This window comes from Hylobates moloch, unplaced genomic scaffold (genome assembly GCF_009828535.3).
Source record: "Hylobates moloch isolate HMO894 unplaced genomic scaffold, HMol_V3 SCAFFOLD_1, whole genome shotgun sequence".
Classification (NCBI taxonomy): Eukaryota; Metazoa; Chordata; class Mammalia; order Primates; family Hylobatidae; genus Hylobates; species Hylobates moloch.
The window spans coordinates 172,916,242-172,938,558 of record NW_026652276.1 but is presented as its reverse complement, the minus strand read 5'-3'; the positions used below and the strand labels follow the sequence as shown (position 1 = coordinate 172,938,558).

At 34.7% G+C, this 22,317-nt stretch overlaps 2 protein-coding genes across 7 annotated transcripts in view; one reads left to right on the top strand and one right to left on the bottom strand.

Moving 5' to 3' along the window:
* Positions 1-22,317, top strand: part of RUNDC3B (RUN domain containing 3B) — a 196,597-nt gene that overhangs the window by 1,011 nt on the left and 173,269 nt on the right. For 5 of the 6 annotated variants that reach the window (XM_032761177.2, XM_032761176.2, XM_058425075.1 and 2 more), the window contains exon 2: positions 21,682-21,797. The exons of the other annotated variant lie outside the window; for it this stretch is intronic. In XM_032761177.2, the coding sequence (XP_032617068.1) occupies positions 21,682-21,797 (116 nt within the window). The remainder of the gene's footprint in view (positions 1-21,681; positions 21,798-22,317) is intronic. 6 annotated transcript variants of the gene reach the window in all.
* The window catches only part of ABCB1 (ATP binding cassette subfamily B member 1), a 217,537-nt gene that overhangs the window by 133,075 nt on the left and 62,145 nt on the right, over positions 1-22,317 (bottom strand). The window lies entirely within an intron of this gene.

Genomic DNA, 22,317 nt, shown 5'->3' with positions numbered 1-22,317 from the left:
AGTGCCTACTACATGCCAGCCATTGTGTATGTGAGCGTGTGTGTACTATCCACTTTTCAGCTACAGTGCTAGTGCTGGTTCTGCAGTTGTTATTAAGAGTGGGACTGTGGAGGATACCTAGTCTTTATGTCAATGATTTATTTTAAGGCCTGCCTTTCCTTAATGCTTTATAACTGTAAATGTAGTATTTTCTTACTTCAGAAAAATATAGAAACAATAAAAGAATAATTACTATTGGGCCGGGCGCGGTGGCTTACGCCTGTAATCCTAGCACTTTGGGAGGCTGAGGCGGGCAGATCACGAGGTCAGTAGTTTGAGACCAGCCTGGCCAACATAGTGAAACCTCGTCTCTACTAAAAATACAAAAAATTAGCCGGGCGTGGTGGCGGGCGCCTGTAATCCCAGCTACTCGGGAGGGTGAGGCAGGAGAATCGCTTGAACCCGGGAGGCGGTTGCAATGAGCTGAGATAATGTCATTGCACTCTAGCCGGGGCCACAGTGGGAGACTCCGTCAAAAAAAAAAAAAAAAAAAAAAAGGATAACTACTATTTATAGTAAGCCTAGTATTCAGAGATAACTGGTTTTTAACATGCTGATATATTTTCTTAAAGTCTTATATCTGAGTATTAAGAAAAATTGAAACCCTAAGCGTCAATTTCTTAGGAACTTCTCTGAACCATTAAGTTGTTTTAAAATTACTTTCTTCCATCAGACTCCTAATCATCACCTAGTGATATTCCTCTTAAGAATCAGATGATGATGAAACTTTTTCTTCCTTTGCAATTTCTCTGTATTTTTCCGTTATTTTTCTTGTGTAAAAATGTGTCTAGCATCCTAAGTGGAATACAGATAATTATTCCAGGACTTAAATGCAATAACTCACAGTGACTTTTTTAAAAAATACTTGAATTATTACAAATGTTTAGCAAGAAGACCTTCTTCATTGACTGTAATTGTATATGTGTATGTAATTATTACAGCACTTTGAGTTGTAAATGGTAAAGTAATATGGTATCTGTTTAATTTGCCATTTGTGCTGTCTAGGATGTAACTTTTTGAGACAAATAGGCTGTTAGGTGTTTTAAAATATAGGTAAATATCTTTAAAGTAGGTAAGTGGAACAATAAGCACGGCTAATTTTCTTAACCATAATATACAGACATTAAAAATTGCTTTAAAAATAAGGATAGTTTCAACATATACAGTGCTTCTTGGGGGGTAACATATTTAATAAAAGCTCTGTCAGCTTTTGTTAAACTTCACAAGGGCAGTGATTCTATCTGCTTTTTGCTTAGTCTTCTTTTTTTTTTTTCAAATTCTCAGTATAGCATCTAACACTCAAAAAATATTTATTGAATGAATAAATTCAGTGATGGGTACTGTTCCTTTGGCTTCTCCATTTTTGTTTTGGCTGGCTTTAGGTCATGTAATGATCATGTGTGTCCTTATCAGAGACAGTTGAAAAGAAAAGGATTTGTATTTCAACCTTATTTAAATTAAATTTTAAATTATCTTTAAGAAATTTTAGGAACGTCATACTGATTTCTGGGGACAGCTCTCTGTATTAGTTGTATTTTCATGATTGTAATTTACATAATTATTATTTTCTACTGTGAAATGAATATGTGCTAACTTTAGTTACAGTTTACACATAGATTTAGTGTAATAGCTAAAATAAGTTGTGGTTTCTGCTCTGGATTTCATTTGTATTGTATTTATATGGATAATATTAAGGCTGTTCTTCTGATCCAAATAGTTGATGGTGCATGTAAATTATCCGTTTGTAGTAATGGGGTCTATATGATAGACTTTGTCTGAATGACTTTTACTTTTTGGAAGAAAGTCACTATAGGCCATTTGTATATTTTAAGTATCCCCATTACAAATTAAAAAAAAAGAATAAAGCAGCATTTATGCATTTATTGCTAGTTTACTTTCCAGAGTCACCAAACCCTGGGTATTTCACTCATGTCTCTTATGAATTCTTTTTCTATTTTTTATTTATTTATTTTTGAGACGGAGTCTCGCTCTGTCTCCCCGGCTGGAGAGCAGTGGCGCGATCTCGGCTCACTGCAAGCTCCGCCTCCCGGGTTCACCCTGCCTCAGCCTCCTGAGTAGCTGGGACTACAGGCGCCTACCACCACGCCCGGCTAATTTTTTGTATTTTGTTTAGTACAGACGGGGTTTCACCGTATTAGCCAGGATGGTCTCGATCTGCTGACCTCGTGATCTGCCCGCCTTGGCCTCCCAAAGTGCTGAGATTACAGGCGTGAGCCACCTTGCGCCTGGCCTTTTTATTTTTATATCTCAAATCAGAGATGATTTGATAATTAAGTTGGAAAGAAGTTGATTTGGTGGAAATATAACTGGGTTCTAGGTTGACTTTATCATTAACTAGTGTGCACTTTCACAAGCCATGCAACCTTTCCATTTGTTCATTTTTGTTGTCTGTAAAATAATATTGGACTAGATCATTGTTAACACTTCAATTATAGGCCTAAAATTAATAATGGCTTCCAAGCAAAATATGTTTATATTTAGTTTTGAATTTTTCCAAATATGAGCAGGGTAATAATGATAAGATAAGTATTTATAATAGCTAAATTAGGTATATGCATTTTTCTCTATAAACAAAAATATTTTGGACTGTGCCTTTGATTTTGTAATTCTCTGCTGATGTTCTGGAAAAAATTGAACCATTTACAAAACCAAAAAAAAAAGTCATCAGCATATATCATTCTAGTGTATCCACTTATACTTACACAGTAATGTTTTTCCTTACCCCTTAAACAATTTAGATGTATGCTCAGTTTAGGTTTAAAGTCTTCTTATGTGAGTACACAATTCTTTATGTTTAAAGCTTTATTCAAGTGCAATATATAGTTTTGAACTTTGAAAATGGGTTGTTTGGATAGGTAAGATAGTCAGATAAAGAGCTGAATTGAATTTTGGCTCATTGTGATTGTATGTGTGTATGTAATTCATCAGTTTTTTTAGTGAACATTTACGTGTCATAGACTAAAAACATTTGCATTGTCCTTATTTCATCAGATAAGTACTATTTTTTCATATTTTTCATAGATTTTGGTGAAGAGATAGTAGGTCATTTGCGGACTCTAAATCTTACCCACTCAACTTCAAAATATTCATACACTTGACTTTGGCACTGAGAACCAACTAGTATTTTCCCTGTATATTCTCTATCGTTTAGAACTTCAGAAAATTAAGTTGTTAAAGCCCTTCAGATTTTTTAAACTTGCATTTTTATCCATGGATAATCAGATATTAGTCACTTTCTGTCCTTTATAAGCTTCATTGTTTACAGAAAACCTTATATATTCCTTTGATTTTGGTTTTGGTGGCAGAGTATTAAAATCTAAATTCTCTTTCTATGGCTTAACAATGTCTTATGAGCAAATTATTAAAATATACACATATAAACATTTCAGAATAACACTTGTCAAACTTTTAAGTCAATACTTTTAAGAGAAACTTCCCATGCAAAGTCATAATTTTCCTGTTTTGTGGCTGGGAAGGACTAAAGGAATATAAAGGACTAAGATGAATATAAAGAGTAGTGTGATAAGCATGGTGGAGACAAGTGATGATTTCACAATTCAAGTGTTTTTAATAACGTATGCATAGTCTTAGTTTTCTATAGGTCATGACATTATTTCAGAACCTGAATATTATTTCAAATTACATTAGCACCTCAGTTTTTCCATTATAGTCAGGGAATGAGAAGCTTATACTTTTATACATAACTAATATTTGAGTTAAGCTTAAAATCCTTCATCAACTGTAGTGCTTTACTCAGCATTTATTTTGGAGTGCAGGATTTGTATAACTGAAATTTATTTAAGCGTGCAAATTTAATCCACAACACGTAATATTTACAATATTTTGAATGGATTGCTTTAAAAAAATGATTACACTTTTCCCTACCTTCTTGAAAAAGACTATACATAGAATAATGTAATCCTTATTGATGACTTTACTCTGTATCTTCCTCTATGAATATGCCCACTGTGCAGTGGTTGCCCTTGGAGACTCTTGCGGCATGTAGAGCTTTTGCCTAAGTGGCCCCAGAAGATTATGTGTTTGGAGTTCTTTGAGCTTTTGCATCCTTCTGTTTCTTCCTACCAAGTTATTTGTTATTTCTTACAACGCTTTCTATTTCTAGCAGTTCTTTTCTTTGTACTTCCCATTCTGACTTGCAGATTATAATTGGTTGTGACCTGGGAAAGTATATAACTAAACTTATCAGGTGTTTAATTTAAAAAAAAAAAAAAAAAAAGCACCCAGAGGCCTGAGTTGAGTTTAGTGAGCTTTAGCAATCTGAACTTCTTAACATTCTGGTGCTAACTAATCAGAAAAACTGTCTAGTCTACGCTTGAACTTGGTGGGAGAAATGCAGATATGTGAAATGTTATTGAATATTAATGACAGTATAATCTGTCTTACCCTGTTTTGTGTTGCTATAAAGGAATACCTGAGGCGGGGTAGTTTATAAAGAAAAGAGGTTTATTTAGCTAACAGTTCTGTAGGCTGTACAAAAACCGTGGCCCCAGCATCTGCTGGGCTTCTGGTGAGGGCTTTTGTGCTTCATCAAAACATGGTGGAGAGAGTCAAAGGGGAAGCAGGCAGATGTGAAGAGAGACCAAACCTAAAGGGCATTCTGGTTTTATATCAACCTACTCTTCTAGGAACTGGTCCATTCTTCCTTGAGACCAATCCAGCCTTGCTAGAGTGAGAACTGGCTCACTACTGGGAGATGAGTACCAAGCCATTCATGAGGTATCCACCCCCATGATTACCCGAATACTTCCTGCTAGGCCCCACCTCCCAACACCATCACATTGGGGATCAAATTTCAACATGTCATTTGATGGGGACAGACCAACCATATACAGATTGCAGCATAATCCTTTAAAGAACTTTAAATTTGTTGGCTGGGTGTGGTGGCTCATGCCTGTAATCCTAGGACTTTGGGAGGCTGAGGCAGATGGATCACCTGAGGTCAAGAGTTTGAGACCAGCCTGGCCAACATGGTGAAACCCCATCTCTACTAAAAATACAAACATTAGTCGGGCGCAGTGGTGGGGGTTGGGGGTGGGGGGGCACCTGTAATTCCAGCGGGAGGCTGAGACAGGAGAATCGCTTGAACCCTGGGGCGGAGGTTGCAGTGAGCCGAGATTCACTACTTCACCCCAGCCTGGGAGAAAGAGTGAGACTCTTGTCTCAAAAAAAAAAAAAAAGAAAAGAAAAAAAAAGAACTTTAAATCCAGTGATTTACTTTTTTTGTTACTATTTGCTTGAGTATGCTTGAGTATGCCTCATAAGATTATTCATACCTTGGCTATAGTGATTATAATATTTTGGGCTAAAGCTCTTTTAGTCATTTTATATGTAGTAGAACTTTGAGTTTGGATTCAACATTAGTTATATACCTTGGAAGCAGGTTCAGTATTATTAAATATTTCTAAGGATTCTTCATGCTCTAATTAGTAGATGCTCACAATGGAGGTAGGGTGATCCTCTTTTCAACCACTAGTCCTAGAGTAGACATTTCAGCATTCACAAAAGGTCATTATCTCTTCCCCCAACCAAACTGCATTCATATTAATTGACAACAGAGACTAGCATCCCCCAGTCCTTTACTAGGGGGTATTTATTTTAACTTTGCTGTTGCTGCTTGATAATTGTCAAAATTTCAGTTGAGAGATGATATTCAAGGGGGAATATTTGAAGCTTACCCACTCTTCTATTCCCTCTTACAGGTTTATAAAATATATCCCTGGGTCAGTCCAAAGCATCAGAGAGAATTGGGTATGTAGACTGCATTGCTCCACACTCTTCTATCCCCAGTTGCTTTTACCCAGTTGTATATTGGAAAGATTCTATCAGTCTGCATTGAAGGTCATCATAAGAAGCAGTCACAGAGGGTCTTGAAGTTATTGTCAAGGACATTATTATGTCAAAAGGGGCTTCTTTTTTGTGAAGACTTCTGTGAGAAATCTCTGTGTTTAGTGCCAACAATTTGTATTTTCAAGCAATTGATTTATTTGTATTTACTGGACACGAATGTATAACTGACAACTTTGTCTTTTTCTCCTGCAGCTGTTTGAAATCTTAGTGTCAAGTCTGTAGTCAACCACTACGAGATATGTAGGACATTGTGATAATGCTTTTAGCCTTATTTCTAGCTCTACTATGCCACTATTCTTTTAATATAAATTTTTATTGACTTATACTTTCCATATAGAAAAGCATACGTAGCATAACTATGCAGCTCAATTCATTTTTGTGGTAGGGCACAATGTTGTAACTAGCACCTAGGTCAAGAGAAAGAACTGTTCAAATATCAAGACCTCCTCCTTGCTTTCTTGTAGTTAATACCCTGGTTTTTAACACCATGGTTTGTTTTGCCTTTTTAAATATTTTAAATGAATGGAATAATACAGTATATACCTTTTTGTGTTTAGCTTATTTTGTTCAACATTATGTTTGTGAGGTTCATCCGTTTTGTTGCATGTTGCTGTAGTTTGTTCATTTTCATTGCTGTATCTTATTCCATTGGATGAATATACCACAATATTTCCATTCTGTCACTGGTTGTCATTTGAGTTGTTTCTACTTTTTGACTACTACTAACTAAACATTCATATTTATTTTTGTGACGATATGTACATTTTTCTGTCCGATATTAGCTTGGAGTGGAATTGATGAGTCATATGGCATGCAGATATTCAGCTTCAGTAGATGTGAAAGTTTTCAAGAGGAGTTGTACCAACACTCATACTAGTAAGCAGTGTGTAGGAGTTCCAGTTGTTCTGTATCCTAACTAATGCTTGACATTTTCTTTCATTTTAGCCAATCTTGTATGTTTGTTGGGGTGTCACGTGGTGGTTTTAGTTTGCATTTTCTTGATGTCTAATGAAGTCAAGCACCTTTCCGTAAGTCTATGGGCCATTTGGAGATTTTCTTTCATAAAATGTCAACTCAAGTCACTTAGCAACTGGAATCTCTGCTTTTAGTTTATTTTTTTAGATGTGCAGTTCTTTGTACATTCTGTATGGGAATCTTTTGTTGGATACGTGTAATGCAAATGTCTTCCATTTGGTGGCTTTATTTTTCACTCTGTAGTATGTTTTGATGAGTAGAAATTTCTGATTGTAAAATGGCCCATGTATTTCCTTCATGGTTAATACTTATTGTAATGTCTTTAAGAAGCCAGCCTACTTCAAAGTAATGAAAATATTCTTTTTTCTTCTAAAGCTTTATTGTTTTATTTTTACATTTATATCAACAGTCCATCTGTAGTTTATTTATGGTGTGAAGTACAGGAGTCAAGATTAAATATTTCCCTTAAGGAAAATCAACTGACCTAGTACCATTTATTGGAAAGACCATTGTATTAGTTTGTTCTCCTGCTGCTATGAGGACACACCCGAGACTGGGTAATTTATGAAGGAAAGAGGTTTAATTGATTCATTGGTCTGCAGGGCTGGGGAGGCCTCAGGAAACTTACAAGCATGGTAGAAGGGGAAGCAAACATGTCCTTCTTCACAAGGTAGCAGGAGAGAGAAAAATGAGAACATGAGAACCAAGCAAAGGGGGAAACCCCTTATAAAACCATCAGCTCTCGTGAGCGCTTACTTACTATCATGAGACTAGCATGGGGGGAACCATCCCCATGATTCAATTACCTCCCATCTGCTCCCTCCCATGATATGTGGGGATTATGGGAACTACAATTCAAGATGAGGTTTGGGTGGGGACACAGCCAAACTATATCAACCATACTTTCTCTACTACACTCATGCATCACATTTATCTTAGGTAACTGGATAATTTGTGGTCTATTTCTAGACTTTCTTTTTTCCAATAGTCTATTTGTCTATCCTGAGCTAATATCATACTAAATTAATACCTATAACTTTATATTATGTCTTGATGTTTGGTAATATAAGTTATCTAGCTTTATTTTTCAAGATTATCTTGGCTATTCTTGGCCTTTTGCAAACTAAATTTTAGAATCAACTTGTCAATTTCTGTTAAAATATTTTTCTGGGATTTTTATTAAGCTTGCACTGGTACTATAAATCAGTTTTGGGAAAACTGTCATCTTTATAATATTAAGACTTACGTGCAACCCATGAACATAATCTATTTCTTTATATGTTTAAATATTCTAGAATTTTTCTCAATAATGTAGTTTTGCATATATAGATATTTTAATCTTTTATTTATTCTTGCATATTTGATATATTTTTATATTATGGTAACTGAAATCATTGAAAACTTTTCATTTTCTTGTGGTTGTTGGTATATCGATATAAATTTGACCTTTTAAAATACTAGTCTTATATCTAACAGTCTTACCAGATTTCTTTATTAATTCTAACAGATTTTTTGCAGTTAAAAATTTTTTTTCTGAGTACACGGTCATGTCATTTACTTATTTTATTTCTTCCTTTTACAATCTTTATGGCTTTTCTTTTTTGTCTTATTGCACTGGCTAGGACCACTAATGCAGTGTTGCAGAAAACATTCAAAATTTTATTATTAAATAGGATGTTTGCAGTAGGTTTTTCTTAGTTTCCTTCTATTTCTAAATTGCTGAGAATTTTTATCATAAATGGATGCTGATTATTGTATTATTAATTTTTTTGTCTTTCAAGATAAACATGATTTTTCTCTCTTTTATTGTTTTCATAGTGAATTATGTTGACTTTTGCATGTTAAACCACTCTAGAATAAAAAAACAGTTGTGATGTATTGTCTTTTTGACATATCTTTGCATTCAGGGAGTTAATATTTTGTTTGGGATTTTTGCATATTTATTCATGGTAGAGATTGGTATGTAATTGTCCTTTCTTATAATGTTCTTGTCTGGTTTTGTCATTAAGGTTATTTGGCTTTATAAAACAAGTTAGGAAGTGTGTGTTTGTGTGTGTGTGTGTGTGTGTGTGTATGTGTTTCCTCCCCTGTTCTGTAGAAAAGTTTGTGTAAGACTGATATTTCTTTCTTAAAACATTTGGAAGAATTCACCAGGGAAGCAATGTGAACCGCAAATTGTCTTTGTGGGAAATCATTTAGTAACGGAATCAATTCATTTAATAAATACTGAACAATTCAGATTTCCTGTGTCTTCTGGTATGAGTTTCAGTAGATTTTTCAAGGAACATACCTATTTCATTTACACTGTCAATTTTTTTTTTTTTTGCTAAGACTTTTCTTAATATCCTCTTAATGTCTTTTTGTTGTTTGAAAGATCTGTAGTGATTTCCCATTTTTCTTTCCTGATATTATAATCTCCATTTTCCCCATTTATTTTGCTAGGCATTTATTAATTTTACCAACTTTTTCAAAGAACCAGCATTTGACTTTGTTGAGTTTCTCTGTCGACTCATGTTATGACTTTGTTAATTTTCTCTGTTGATTCCTGTTTATTTAAAAATCTATTGTCGGCCGGGCATGGTGGCTCACACCTGTAATCTCAGCACTTTGGGAGGCCGAGGCGGGTGGATCACGAGGTCAGGAGATCAAGACTATCCTGGCTGACATGGTGAAACCCCGTCTCTACTGAAAATACAAAAAATTAGCCAGGCGTGGTGGCAGGCGCCTGTAGTCCCTGCTACTCGGGAGGCTGAGGCAGGAGAATGGCGTGAACCCAGGAGTCTGAGCTTGCAGTGAGAAGAGACCGCACACCACTGCACTCCAGCCTGGGTGACAGAGTGAGATTCCTCAAAAAAAAAAAAAAAAAAAAAAATCTATTGTCTAACTTTCAAACAGTTGAAGGTTTTTTAGTTACCTTTTATTTGTTGATTTCGAATGAATTCTGTTGTGCAGAGAACATATTCTGAAAGATTTCGAGCTTTTGAAATTTGTTGATGCTTGCTTTATGATGCAGTATATGGTTAATTTCAACATATATTTCATATGCATTTGGAAATAATGTGTATTCTGTCATTGTTGATTGCATGATTTATATGTCAGTTAAGTCTAGTGTTTTAATTGCCTTGTTCATATCCTCTGTATTCTTACTTGTTTTTTGTATACTATTTAGTATTGAGAGAGATGTGTTAAAGTCTACCTCTATGACTGTAGATTTGTCTGTTTCTCGTTTTAGTTTTGTGATTTTTACTATAAATATTTTGTTTTATTACTAGTTTTATGGAGATTTAGAATTGTGGTCTCTTCCTAGTAGTTTGATTCATTGTCATCATGAAATGTCCCTCATTATCTCTAATAATGCTAGTGCCTTAAAGTCTGTTTTATCTGCTATTAATACAGTTATAATAGCTTTCTTTTAGCTAATGTTCATATGATGTCTCTTTTTCCATCTTTTACTTTCACTTTTGCTCTTTCTGGGCTCTTATATTTAGAGTGTCCTTGTAGGTAAGATAGGATTGAATTTTGCATTTTATGTAGTCTGCTAATCTTAGTCTTTTATTTAGCCCATTTTAATTAATGTTGTTACTATTATATTTGGATTTATAGCTATCTTACTGTTCATTGTATGTTTGCTTTTTTCTCCTTTCTTGCCTTATTAAATATTAATATTTTTATAGTTCCATTTATTCCATGATTCCAGTTTTTTACTTCATGAACTTATGAGTCATATATTCCATTTCTTTATATATGTTTATATATATTTCTATTCTTTTGGCAGTTACCTTTGATTTATTACAGTTTAGTGCAAATTGTAACTTTTACTACTTCTCCAATAGTGTTAGAACCATTTATTCCCCCACATCCTAAAACATACTTACATATATATGTGTATATATATATATATATATATATATAAAATCTTACAACATTATTTTATTACCATATTTTACAGTAGATATTTAGGAAATACACATTTATATTTATCCACATATTTGCCCTTTCCATTTTCCCTTCCTCAGTTTTGGAAAAATTTTGGTTATTATCTTCTTTTTACTTTTTATTTTTATTTTTTAGAGGTCGGGTCTTGCTGTGTTGCCCAGGCTGGAGTGCAGTAGTGCGATCATAGCTCACTGCAACCCTGAACTCCTGGGTTCCAGTGATCCTCAGCCTCCTGAGTAGCTAGGACTGCAAACATGCACCACCACACCCAGCTAATTTTTTTTTTTTAATTTGTAGATACAGGATCTTGCTATGTTGCCCAGGCTGGTCTCAAACTGCTGGCCTCAGGCATTCCTCCTGCCTGAGCCTCCAAAAGTGTTGGAATGACAGGCATGAGCCACCACATGTGTCTCCATTATCTTTTTACACTCCAATTACATTATGTTAAACTTTACCAGGACTCACTTGATTCATATTCTTTCCCATGGTTTCTATTCTTCTTTCTCCTTATGCTTCAGCTTGTATGTTTTCTATTGACTCCTTTTCTAGTTCATTAATTATGTCTTATGCTTTGTCTATTCTACTGTTTAATCCATTGAATGAGTTTTTAATTTCAGGTAGTTCTAGAATTTTTATTTGATTTTTTAAAATAGACTCTAACCCTCTGATTTTAAAAACCTGTCTTTTTACCTATGTCCTTCATTTCTTCTCGTCTCTTGAACATATTACTCACATTTATCTTAAAGTTCTTATTAATTTAGAATTTTGAATTATCTTTATATCTACTTTTATGGTCTGTTTTTTCTCTCTCTTTCTCCTTTCTTTGTCATGTAGTCCTATCTTTTGTCACATCTAGAATGTTATTGAAGCCACACAATGTTTATTAAGTTTTTTCTTTAATAGTTTTGTTGTTCTTTTAGTACTGTCATGTTTACGCTTTTGTCAACCATTATGTGTCAAAGTATTCATAAGAACATAGTATACAATAGAAATAGACCACAGTGGAGTAAACAGATGGAATGCACCACTCAATTTTAGAAAGATATCGCCAACAGTTTACTAGTACCCATGGCCAATAGTGTAGGTTAATGACCACTTTGCTTTACTAGTGTTCATCTTCCACCATAAGATATAGTAGTAGCTGATTGCTTTCATCCAGTCAGGGACTGTGCTGAATCCAGACTAGGTTTTAACCATGGTTAGTCTTGAACAACCTACAGTTTGCTCCTGACCTTTCAGGGTTTTCAACTTAGATTTGTTATATTTTCTAGCACCCTTCCTCCAGCAAGCCAAAACAACAAAATGCACTGATTTGGGGGCGACAGTAAACAATCACAGTAACTACTGTTTACCAAAAGCTGGCCGACAGCTGAATGTGCACTAAATGAAAGAGCTCTTCTTCCCTGCCTTCCTCTTTTACTCTGACACTAGATTGCACATTCAAAAACAAATTCTCCAAAATACATATTGTTTTGAAAATATTTTATGAAAGATAGAAAGTGGATATAATGCACACATTTTGTTGTTTTAGCTAAGTAAAATGATTTATTGTCTGTTATCTCCAGTGATGGTGATCGTCTTTAGAAGAGGTTAGGAAAACAATATCCTCCAAAGATTCATATTTAACATTAGATTTTGTGATTTTTAAATCTTAATATTTACAAAACCAAATCTTCTGTTATATATCAGGTCTAATCTCAAAATTAATATTAATAACAATTTAAAATTTTAATAAATCAACCACAAAACATCTATATCTTAACATGATAAGAAAATATATTTAATTTATACATGGACAATATGCTTTTTGGAGGAAAAATATTAGATTCAGCCTTTATGATGAATAATGGAAATTTTAATTAATTAATTTAATTTTTATTTAAATTAGATTTATTTTATAGTTAAGGCTAACATTGCCAGAATTCAAACCCAGATATATCTGGCTTCAAAACATATATATATATTTTAATACCGTGCTGTCTTGATTGTCTGTGATACAAGTCAGCTTATGTGTGTGTTTGCATAGACAGAAACTGGGAACTTTCATTTTCTTAGCATTCTAGTGTTGATAAAACATGAAGACTATATGTTATGGTTTTTTTCTGTTCTTCATATTGTTCTATTGCTGCTTTTAATGTCCTAGCTTACTAGGAAGCTCACTTATGTTAAAGTATTCTATTTGAATATTTTTATTTGTTCTTGGATAAAGAACAATTGGATTCCCAAGGGATATGTGATCCAAGTATATAAAGTGTTCTTTATTAAAATAATTTTAATTCGGAGTTCTTTCATATGAGATTAAACCAATTTATTTTAAGATAGGAAGTTTTCTTGGTTTGATAGCTTACTAATTTTAGATGAATCTTTTTGGAAAGTTCTGTCTTATTTATTTATTTATTTTATATATATATTTTTATTATACTTTAGGTTCTAGGGTACATGTGCATGAAGCTGGAAACCATCATTCTCAGCAAACTGTCTTTTTTATTTTAAGAGTGTGCTTCCAACGTTATTTTTTATGTTTGGCAATCTGCTGTCATCAGTCTGCTTATATAGCAATACAAGATGTTAATAATATAGTATTTCCATTCTTAAGTGTCTAGATTAACAATTCTCTTTTAAAATAAATTTTGACAGTACAGATTGAGAAAATATTTTAAATACACATCTGTCTCTTTATTTAATTTCTAAAATTTTCCTTTTTAGAGACAGCATCTTGCTCTGTTACACAGGCTGGAGTGCGGACGCATGACCATAGCCCACTGTGACCTTGAATTCCTGGGCTCAAGTTATCCTCTTGCCTCAGCCTTCTGAGTTGCTTAAAATAACAGCCTCTTTCCACCATGCCTGACTAATTTTTACATTTCTTTATAGAGATAGGGTCTCGCTTTGTTGCTCAAACTCCTGACCTCAAGCCATCCTGTGGCCTCAGCTTTGCAAAGTGTTGGGATTACAGGTGTGAGCCACCACACCTGGCCCTGCTTTCTTCCTTTATTTTTAAGTTGATTTTTACATTGGGTAAAATTTTTTGAAATAATAAAATATCACAAAGAGAGTTTCATGTTTCAGGGTACAAATTTCAGGGAAGATGGTTGGGACTTTTTTTGGTTCCAATAAAAGTTTATTTACAAAAACATTTAACTAGTTGGATTAGGCCTGTGGACAACAGTCTGTAGACCCCTGCTTAAAGGATATGTGAAAGGTGTTTTTTCTCATTATAAAATATTTTAAATATGTTAAAATTATATTAGAAAAGAAAGAGGAAAATACACATGATGTTTGAGAATTCTTTTTTGGGTGTGTGGGTGCGGGGCAGGGAGTCTCGCTCTGTTGCCAGGCTGGAGTGCAGTAGCATGATCTGGGTTTACTGCAACCTCTGCTTCCCAGGTTCAAGCAATTTTCCTGCCTCAGCCTCCTGAGTAGCTGGGACTACAGGTGCATGCCGCCATGCTCAGCTGATTTTGTGTGTGTGTGTGTTTTAGTAGAGACAGGGTTTCACCATGTTGCCCAGGCTAGTCTCGAACTCCTGAGCTCAGGCAATCTGCCTGCCTCAGCCTCCCAAAGTGCTAGGATTACAGGCATGAGCCAACACGCCCAGCTGAGAATTTGTAAGTTGCATAATATTTGAAAAAAGAAGGGAAATTACTTTGTTTGTTTGTTTCTGCTCTTTCACCCAGGCTGGAGTGCACTGGCACCATCTTGGCTCACTGCAACCTGTTCCTCCCAGGTTCAAGTGATACACCTGCCTCAGCCTCCTGAGTAGCTGGGACTACAAGTGTGTGCCACCACACCTGGCTAATTTTTATATTTTTAGTAGAGATGGAGTTTCACCATGTTGGCCAGGCTGGTCTCAAACTCCTGACCTCAGGTGATCCACCCGCCTTGGCCTCCCAAAGTGTTGGGATTACAGGCGTGAGCCACCATGCCCAGACCTGCAAATTGTTGATTCTGAAAAATTCTCTTGTGTTTCTGATGTAAAATATGAGAGAGAAAATAGGCCTTCCAGTGAACAGATATCTCTGGATATTGTGCTTATTATCACCTATAGTCACTGCTTATATTATGTTTGGTGTGGATTGTGTCATATCTCTTGGAAGCCATCTCTTTGTTGATCATTGATGCTGACTGTTATTTTAATGGCAGAGGATAATTACCTCACCCCTGTGTCAGAGACTACTAACAGCAATGACATATAATAAGGAACATTGTAAATTTGGTTTGCAATAGTGGAGAGTTCTCTGTCTCGTATTTTGGATACTTATGTTCTATTAAAAACATCACTCTTATTAATGACTTTAACCTTTGTGAGCCCTTTTAAGTTTTGAAATGTGATGATTCTAGATGTTTTCATGTACATTAGTTATCTTCAGATATCATTCCATATAAGGGGATATAACATGGTGTAGATAAGAAAATCTATTTTATTTGAACATCTTTTTTTCCTGAAGCATATTGGATAAATGGCCAAATAATATATGCTTGTTGTAAAGGGATAGGAATATTTTTTTCCTATTCTCTCTGTGTATATATGGATATATATATATTATTAATGCAGAACATTAAATATTAAAGATGAATTTTCACTATAAAAATAATTTCTAATAGAAACTATAGACATTTAAGAAAATTATTTTTGATTTGTCCTCATTTAAAATTTTTAAATTATTTTTAATTATTATGTTACAAATCTATAAACTATGGAAGGAATTAATGTAATATAGATGTAATTAATATGTTTTAAACAGTTTTGGTAACTATCTCATTTCTCTTGCTATGTTGATAAAGGGAAAAAGGTAGTCCATGCTTTCTTAGGTTTTAAGGTTTTAGTCACAATCACTCTTTCTTTTGAGATGGAATTTTGCTCTTGTTGCTCAGGCCGGAGTGCAGTGGCACGATCTCGGATCACTGCAACCTCCACCTCCTGGGTTCAAGTGATTCTCCTACCTCAGCCTCCTGAGTAGCTGAGATTACAGGCATGCACCACCACACTCAGCTAATTTTTTGTATTTTTAGTAGAGACGGGGTTTCATCATGTTGGCCAGGCAGGTCTTGAACTCCTGACCTCAGGTTGTCCCCCTGCCTCGGCCTCCCAAAGTGCGGGGATTACAGGCTTGAGCCACCACGCCCAGCCCATTCTTTCTTATTTCTAAGCTAACAAAAATTTCCTTGGACTTTGAAGGTGGGAAAGAGAATCTTTTTAAATAGAGACATTTCAAAAACTGCATTTCAAAATCTTAATTATAAGTCTCTTTTATGTAAACTTTCGATTTTTAATTTTTATGTAAAAGCTGTTAGACTTGATTTGATATTTTTAGACATTCATCAAATTGTCATTTCATTGTTTAAAAATCATTCCTTTTTAGGAAACAGATGACTAATATTAATGTCATCATTATCAGGAAATAGCTCAGCATCTGTGTGATATTTCTTAGATACATTAAAATTCTTTTTACAGGTTTGATTTTTATAGCACATCTTAGTTACTGTGTTATGGAGGACAGATTCTCATTACTCTGGTATATACTCATGACTAGCTATATATTTTAGAGAAGTGAGTATTGACTGGGAAGAATCGGTTAGCTGAAAGTGAAGCATAGACTAAGGGACTGATTTGCCTTCTGAAATTTTGGGTTGTGTTGGAGGGAGGAGAGCAGGATATGAATGATGAAGCAAAGCTGGAGAACATTGTTTTTCTTCATTACTGATTTTGATATAATAGAAATTTTTGTAGTGCTTTCTCACCCTTAAATGTCTTTATGCTTGAAAATCATAGAAATTGTGTCTCGGGATATGCTTTGGGATATTTGGACTTTGCTTTTGTTTTAGTTTTTAGTTAGCTGTTGAGTTTAAAGTAATTTAGTGCTCTGTATTTGACATTTTATATTTTTATGACACAGATAGTATCTTCTGTAGGAACATAACCTACGGGTAATGTAGAAAAATATTTGTGCATTTTGTTGACTACTGATTGATCCATATTGGTCTCTTGATGATATGAAAATATATGCACTAATAGCCATGGCTTTTTCTTCCCACTACATTTTACAAAGTAAATAGTTTGTTAGGTAATTTAGTGTTATTCCTGGAGAACATAGTGACTAAAATCTTATCAGACTGTTAAAGGTGGAAATTGAGTTCTAACCTAGATTTTTATTTTTGATGAATTAAGCACTTTGTTAATTTTGTTTTCAAATATAAATTTTGGTTTATTTTATGGAGGTGCATTACTATCTTAAATGGCATAATTTTTACAAGCAATAGATTATTCCTTCCTTGAGCAGTGTGGTTGCAGAGTTAGCTTTCTTATTCCATTCTACTGAATGAAGATTAGAGAAATACATTCAGAAATTTCCTTCTATTCAGGTCAAAGGTGGAGGTGGAGATTGTGTGCTTTTTATTTATTCATTTTAGAAACATTCTCATTTCCTTTTCCTAAACATTGTACTTATTATTTCTTATTAAATGTTTGCCAAGGATTGGCAGCATTATTCTCATGTATTGTCACTGAGATGGACATAGGAAATAAAAGTTTTCAAGTCCCTTTAAAATCTGTTTTCTCTTTATCTTTTTGTTTCTATCCATTTACTATGCATTACATCTGGCATTTGTCTAACTTGACTGTCCGTTAGGTACAAGAAACTAACTTTATCAATGTTACTTCCTATATGTTATTTCCCGTTATTGCATGATAATTTACTCCATTGAGCTCCAGTTGCTGTTGTAGATAATACTATGTAGTCGAACATTAATCTATCTCAGCATTTCTCAATCAGGGTTCATCTGAATCAAAGAAGACTGAAAATTATTTGAGTGATTATATTTTCCATTATCCCAAATATATGTAATGGTATATAATTTGTGTCATTCTCATTTCATAGGAGATTTATTTCATTACACACCAAGAATGCCATAGGGGAGCATTTCTGAAAGTGTACTTCTGGACCCAGATGCTTTCAGAGGTCCACAAAGTCAAAATTATTTTCTTAAGTATTCTAAAACATTATTTGCCTTTTAAAATTTCCATTCTCTTTTGTTGTTGTTATTGTCATTTTCTTTGTCTTTTTTATTAAAGATTCCCATTTTCTAAGCAGTGTATGCTGGAGTTTTCCAGAAGCTACATAATGTGTGCTATTATAGCTTGAATTTGCAGTAATATAATCTAATTGTCTTCTATTAAACACATTAAAGATATTTGCAAACATGTAAACAGTGCTATTCTTGCTACATTTTTCTTTTGGAAAATACAATTTTCATAAAAATATATTTTTATGCAACATGTAATGAATTTATTTTGTTTATAATTAGTAAATAAATACAGGCAGTTCTTACTTTGCATGGTTCCAGTATTTCATAATTTAGTTAAGTAACATCAGTCCTACAATAACATAGTTTCAATTTGAATTACCATTGTAATTCAGCTGTGAGTAGTTGCATAAAATACACATTTTGCCACTAGCTCTTTAGTCCACAAACCATTACATAACTAACAAATAACACATCATAATCAGACACCAGTAATATCACTTCTTTCAAAGTCTGTCTAGGATTGATCCCTATGCATCTGAAAATGGATAATCAAAGAGTAAATTGGCCAACTTGCAGAGATTAAAGTACAGAAAAGAAATGGAAAATGATAGGCCGGGCACGGTGGCTCACGCCTGTAATCCCAGCACTTTGGGAGGCCGAGGCGGGTGGATCATGAGGTCAGGAAATCGAGACCATCCTGGCTAACATGGTGAAACCCCGTCTCTACTAAAAAATACAAAAAATTAGCTGGGCTTGGTGGTGGGCGCCTGTAGTCCTAGCTACTCAGGAGGCTGAGGCAGGAGAATGGCGTGAACCGGGGAGGCATAGCTTACCGTGAGCCAAGATCGCACCATTGCATTCCAGCCTGGTTGACAGAGTGAGACTCTGTCTCAAAAAAAAAAAAAAAAAAAAAAAGAAATGGAAAATGATAATGCTCAAAGTGAGATTTGCATGAATATAAAGGGAGTTACAGAAGAAATCGTTGATCATGGGAATGTGCACATTTCTCCTGTTTAAGAGAATCTAGATATGCAGCCAAAGGAACTTAGTGGAGGCAAATGTTGATATAAAAATGAGGAAAGTGGTTGCAACAGAAAGGATGAAAATGTCCCAGAGGAAGTGACACTGACAGAACACTTCACATTAAAGGGCTTCTCAGAGGTATTTCACAGCATTGAAAGTGTAAAGGAAAACATATTGGAAGCTAGTTCAAGAAATATGGCAGTTTGCCAAAAGACAAAAAAAAAGAGGTTACACTATATCTTAAGTTGTACTAAATGAGAAGAATGAGGCAAGCACTGTTCAGACTACTCTTCATAAGTTTCTTACAGAGGAGAACACTTGAATTCTCAGTGTTTCTAATGTTTTAAAGTATAGTGTACTAAATAAATCTGTTTTAGTATTTTTTATTTACCGACATAACTGGTTGTAAGAAAGTTTTTAATGTTTTGACAAAAATTTATAAAAGTCACAGGAAAATTATAATTTTTAATTAATTATAAAGATTATTTTGCATGGTTTCAACTTGCAGAGTTACTGTTATGGTCCTGTACTGCTGTGCTAAGTGAGGACTGTCTGTATTTAAAATCTTTTAGTTCAATTTCTACTATGGTAAATACTAGATATAACCTATATAAACAAATCTTTCTATATTTCCCTTTATGCCTGTCTCCTGTATCTTCTGTCCTGATTGAATAGCATAACTATCAAGAGTAAAACCTAAAAAAAAAGCTTGTGGACGGGCGCGGTGGCTCACGCTTGTAATCCCAGCACTTTGGGAGGCCGAGGCAGGCGGATCACGAGGTCAGGAGATCGAGACCACGGTGAAACCCCGTCTCTACAAAAAATACAAAAAAATTACCCGGGCGTGGTGGCGGGCGCCTGTAGTCCCAGCTACTCGGAGAGGCTGAGGCAGGAGAATGGCGTGAACCCGGGAGGCGGAGCTTGCAGTGAGCCGAGATTGCACCACTGCACTCCAGCCTGGGCGACAGAGTGAGACTACGTCTCAAAAAAAAAAAAAAAAAAGCTTGTACTCTTTTATCTCCTTTATAGTTCTTATTTCTAATCCTTTAACAGCTCCCCTTATCTTCTTGATTCCCCACTGTCTTAGGCACTTATATACCATCCTTCATAGGATATGACTATAAAGAGCATGAGGGAGTTGTTTGAGGTGACAGGACTGTTTTGTATCCTGATTTTGATGGTGGTTATATGAATCTACACATGTTAAAACCCATAAACTATATGTTGGGTCTTGCCATGATAGGACATTTAAACATTTATTTACCATTCTTTCAAAATAGAGCTTACAAATAAATCAACAGGTACATGAGTACAATATTCAAATCATTGTCCTAGGTGCTGAGAGAGATACATAGTTCAGAAAGCATGTTTCTGCCTGAAGGAATTGTGTTCTAATAAGATAAAGATTGAAAACACAAATGATAGCAGTAAGATAAATTGTAATTGTCTCTTAAGGGAAATAAATACAAATAAAATGTTTGTGCTAGGAATATGCAGGTGGATAATTCTCCATTGAGAAGATGACATTTGAGTTGAGACTTGGAAAATATGTTGACTTTTGACAGTCAAAAATAGAGACAAGGGACATTCTGATAAGGAAAAATATAGTACACTTTACAGATTTGCAGGTTTTGCTATTTATAAGCTCATAAAAACTTTGGATGTTGAAATGATTTGTCTGTGACCCCATCCAAATCTCATCTTGAATTGTAGCTCCCATAATTCCTATGTGTTGTGGGAGGGACCCAGTGGTAGGTAATGGAATAATGGGGGCGGGCCTTTTCCATGCTGTTCTTGTAGTGGTGAATAAGTCTCACAAGATTTGATAGTTTTATAAAGGAGAGTTCCCTTACACATGCTCTCTTGCCTGCTGCCATGTAAGACAACCCTTTACTCTTCCTTCATCTTCTGCCATGATTGTGAGGCCTCCCCAGCCATGTAGAACTATGAGTCAATTAAATCTCTTTCCTTTGTAAATTACTCAGTCACAGGTAAGTCTTTATTAGCGGTGTGAAAACAGACTAATACAGACATATTCTTCTCATTAATGCTCACATCGTATTTTATTCTATTTTGTGCTCAGAAACTCTCAAAAGCATTTGAGTCTGCAGCTCAAATTTCTTACAAGTAGTAGCATTGTTTTTGAGTATTTTGGAGTTAATTTAGTTAGGTCACATTTTGATTTTAATGGGGATAATTAGCTATTTCTAAGTCTTAGTTTTTTCAATAGATACTCTCTTAGTCCTTTCAGGCTGCTTTAACAAATTGCCTTAAACCAGGTAATTTATAAACAGAAATTTATTGCTCACAGTTCTGCAGGCTGGGAAGGCCGAGATCGGGGAACCATCAGATTGGGTGTCTGGTGAGAGCCCATTCCTCATAGATGACACCTTCTGTGTGTCTTTACATGGCAGAAGAGGCAAACAAGTTCCCTCAGGCCTCTTTTATAAGAGTACTAATTCTGTACATGAAAGCTCTGCCCTCATTATCTAATCACCTCCCAAAGGCTCTAACCCTTAATACTATTGCTTTGGGGATTAGGTATCAACATATGAATTTTGGGAGTACACAAACATTCTGACCAGAGGAGATAGGAAATATATCAATAAAAAGACTCCTCTTTCTGTAAAAATATCCATTTACAGAGTAAATTTGAATAAATAGGCTTTTTCAGAAGTTATACTCTTATAAAATATTTTTACAATTCTTCCCAAATTGCCTTCCTCCCATTTTTTTCATACTTAGGGAATGAATCAACTCTGCCTAAAAGCAACAATAATCTTTTTTTCATAGGTTTTCTGTGAAGACCCTGATTGATCGGTCTTGCTTTGAGACTATTGATGATTCTTCTCCTGAATTTAACAATTTTGCAGCTATTTTGGAACAGATTTTAAGCCACCGGCTAAAAGGTAAAAGAACTAATGTACTATTTATTCTCCCACCAGCTGTCTTTATAATAAGCTTGAAATTTTAGAAATCATACAGTCTGTGTGACTTAGATAGCCAACATTCTACAATGTGAAATGTCAAATCTTTTGGCCTGTGTGACTACGAAAGAGCCTCTGTTCTCAGATTTACACCTATTTCTGGGATGCATTGAAAATGTTGTGTTAATTGCCACATACAAGGAGAAAAGTGACTTTCTGTAAGTAATTAAAATAAAAGCTTAAATTGAAAGGAAGCCCATCCCAAAGGTTACTAGATGGTGTTTTAATCAATTTACAGAGAAGCATTCCAGGCATTATGTTTATTTGTTTAGCATCTACTTTCTTAAACTTAGGTATCTTTGTAAATGTTTTAGCAGATAGTAGGTTAAAAAAGAGGTATGTAAGGGACATGCTTGTCTTTGGTTTTCTTAAATCAAAAAGTATACTTACATTAGAAATATAATTCTCAACAATTTAAAGGGGAATGTGGAAGCTATATTCT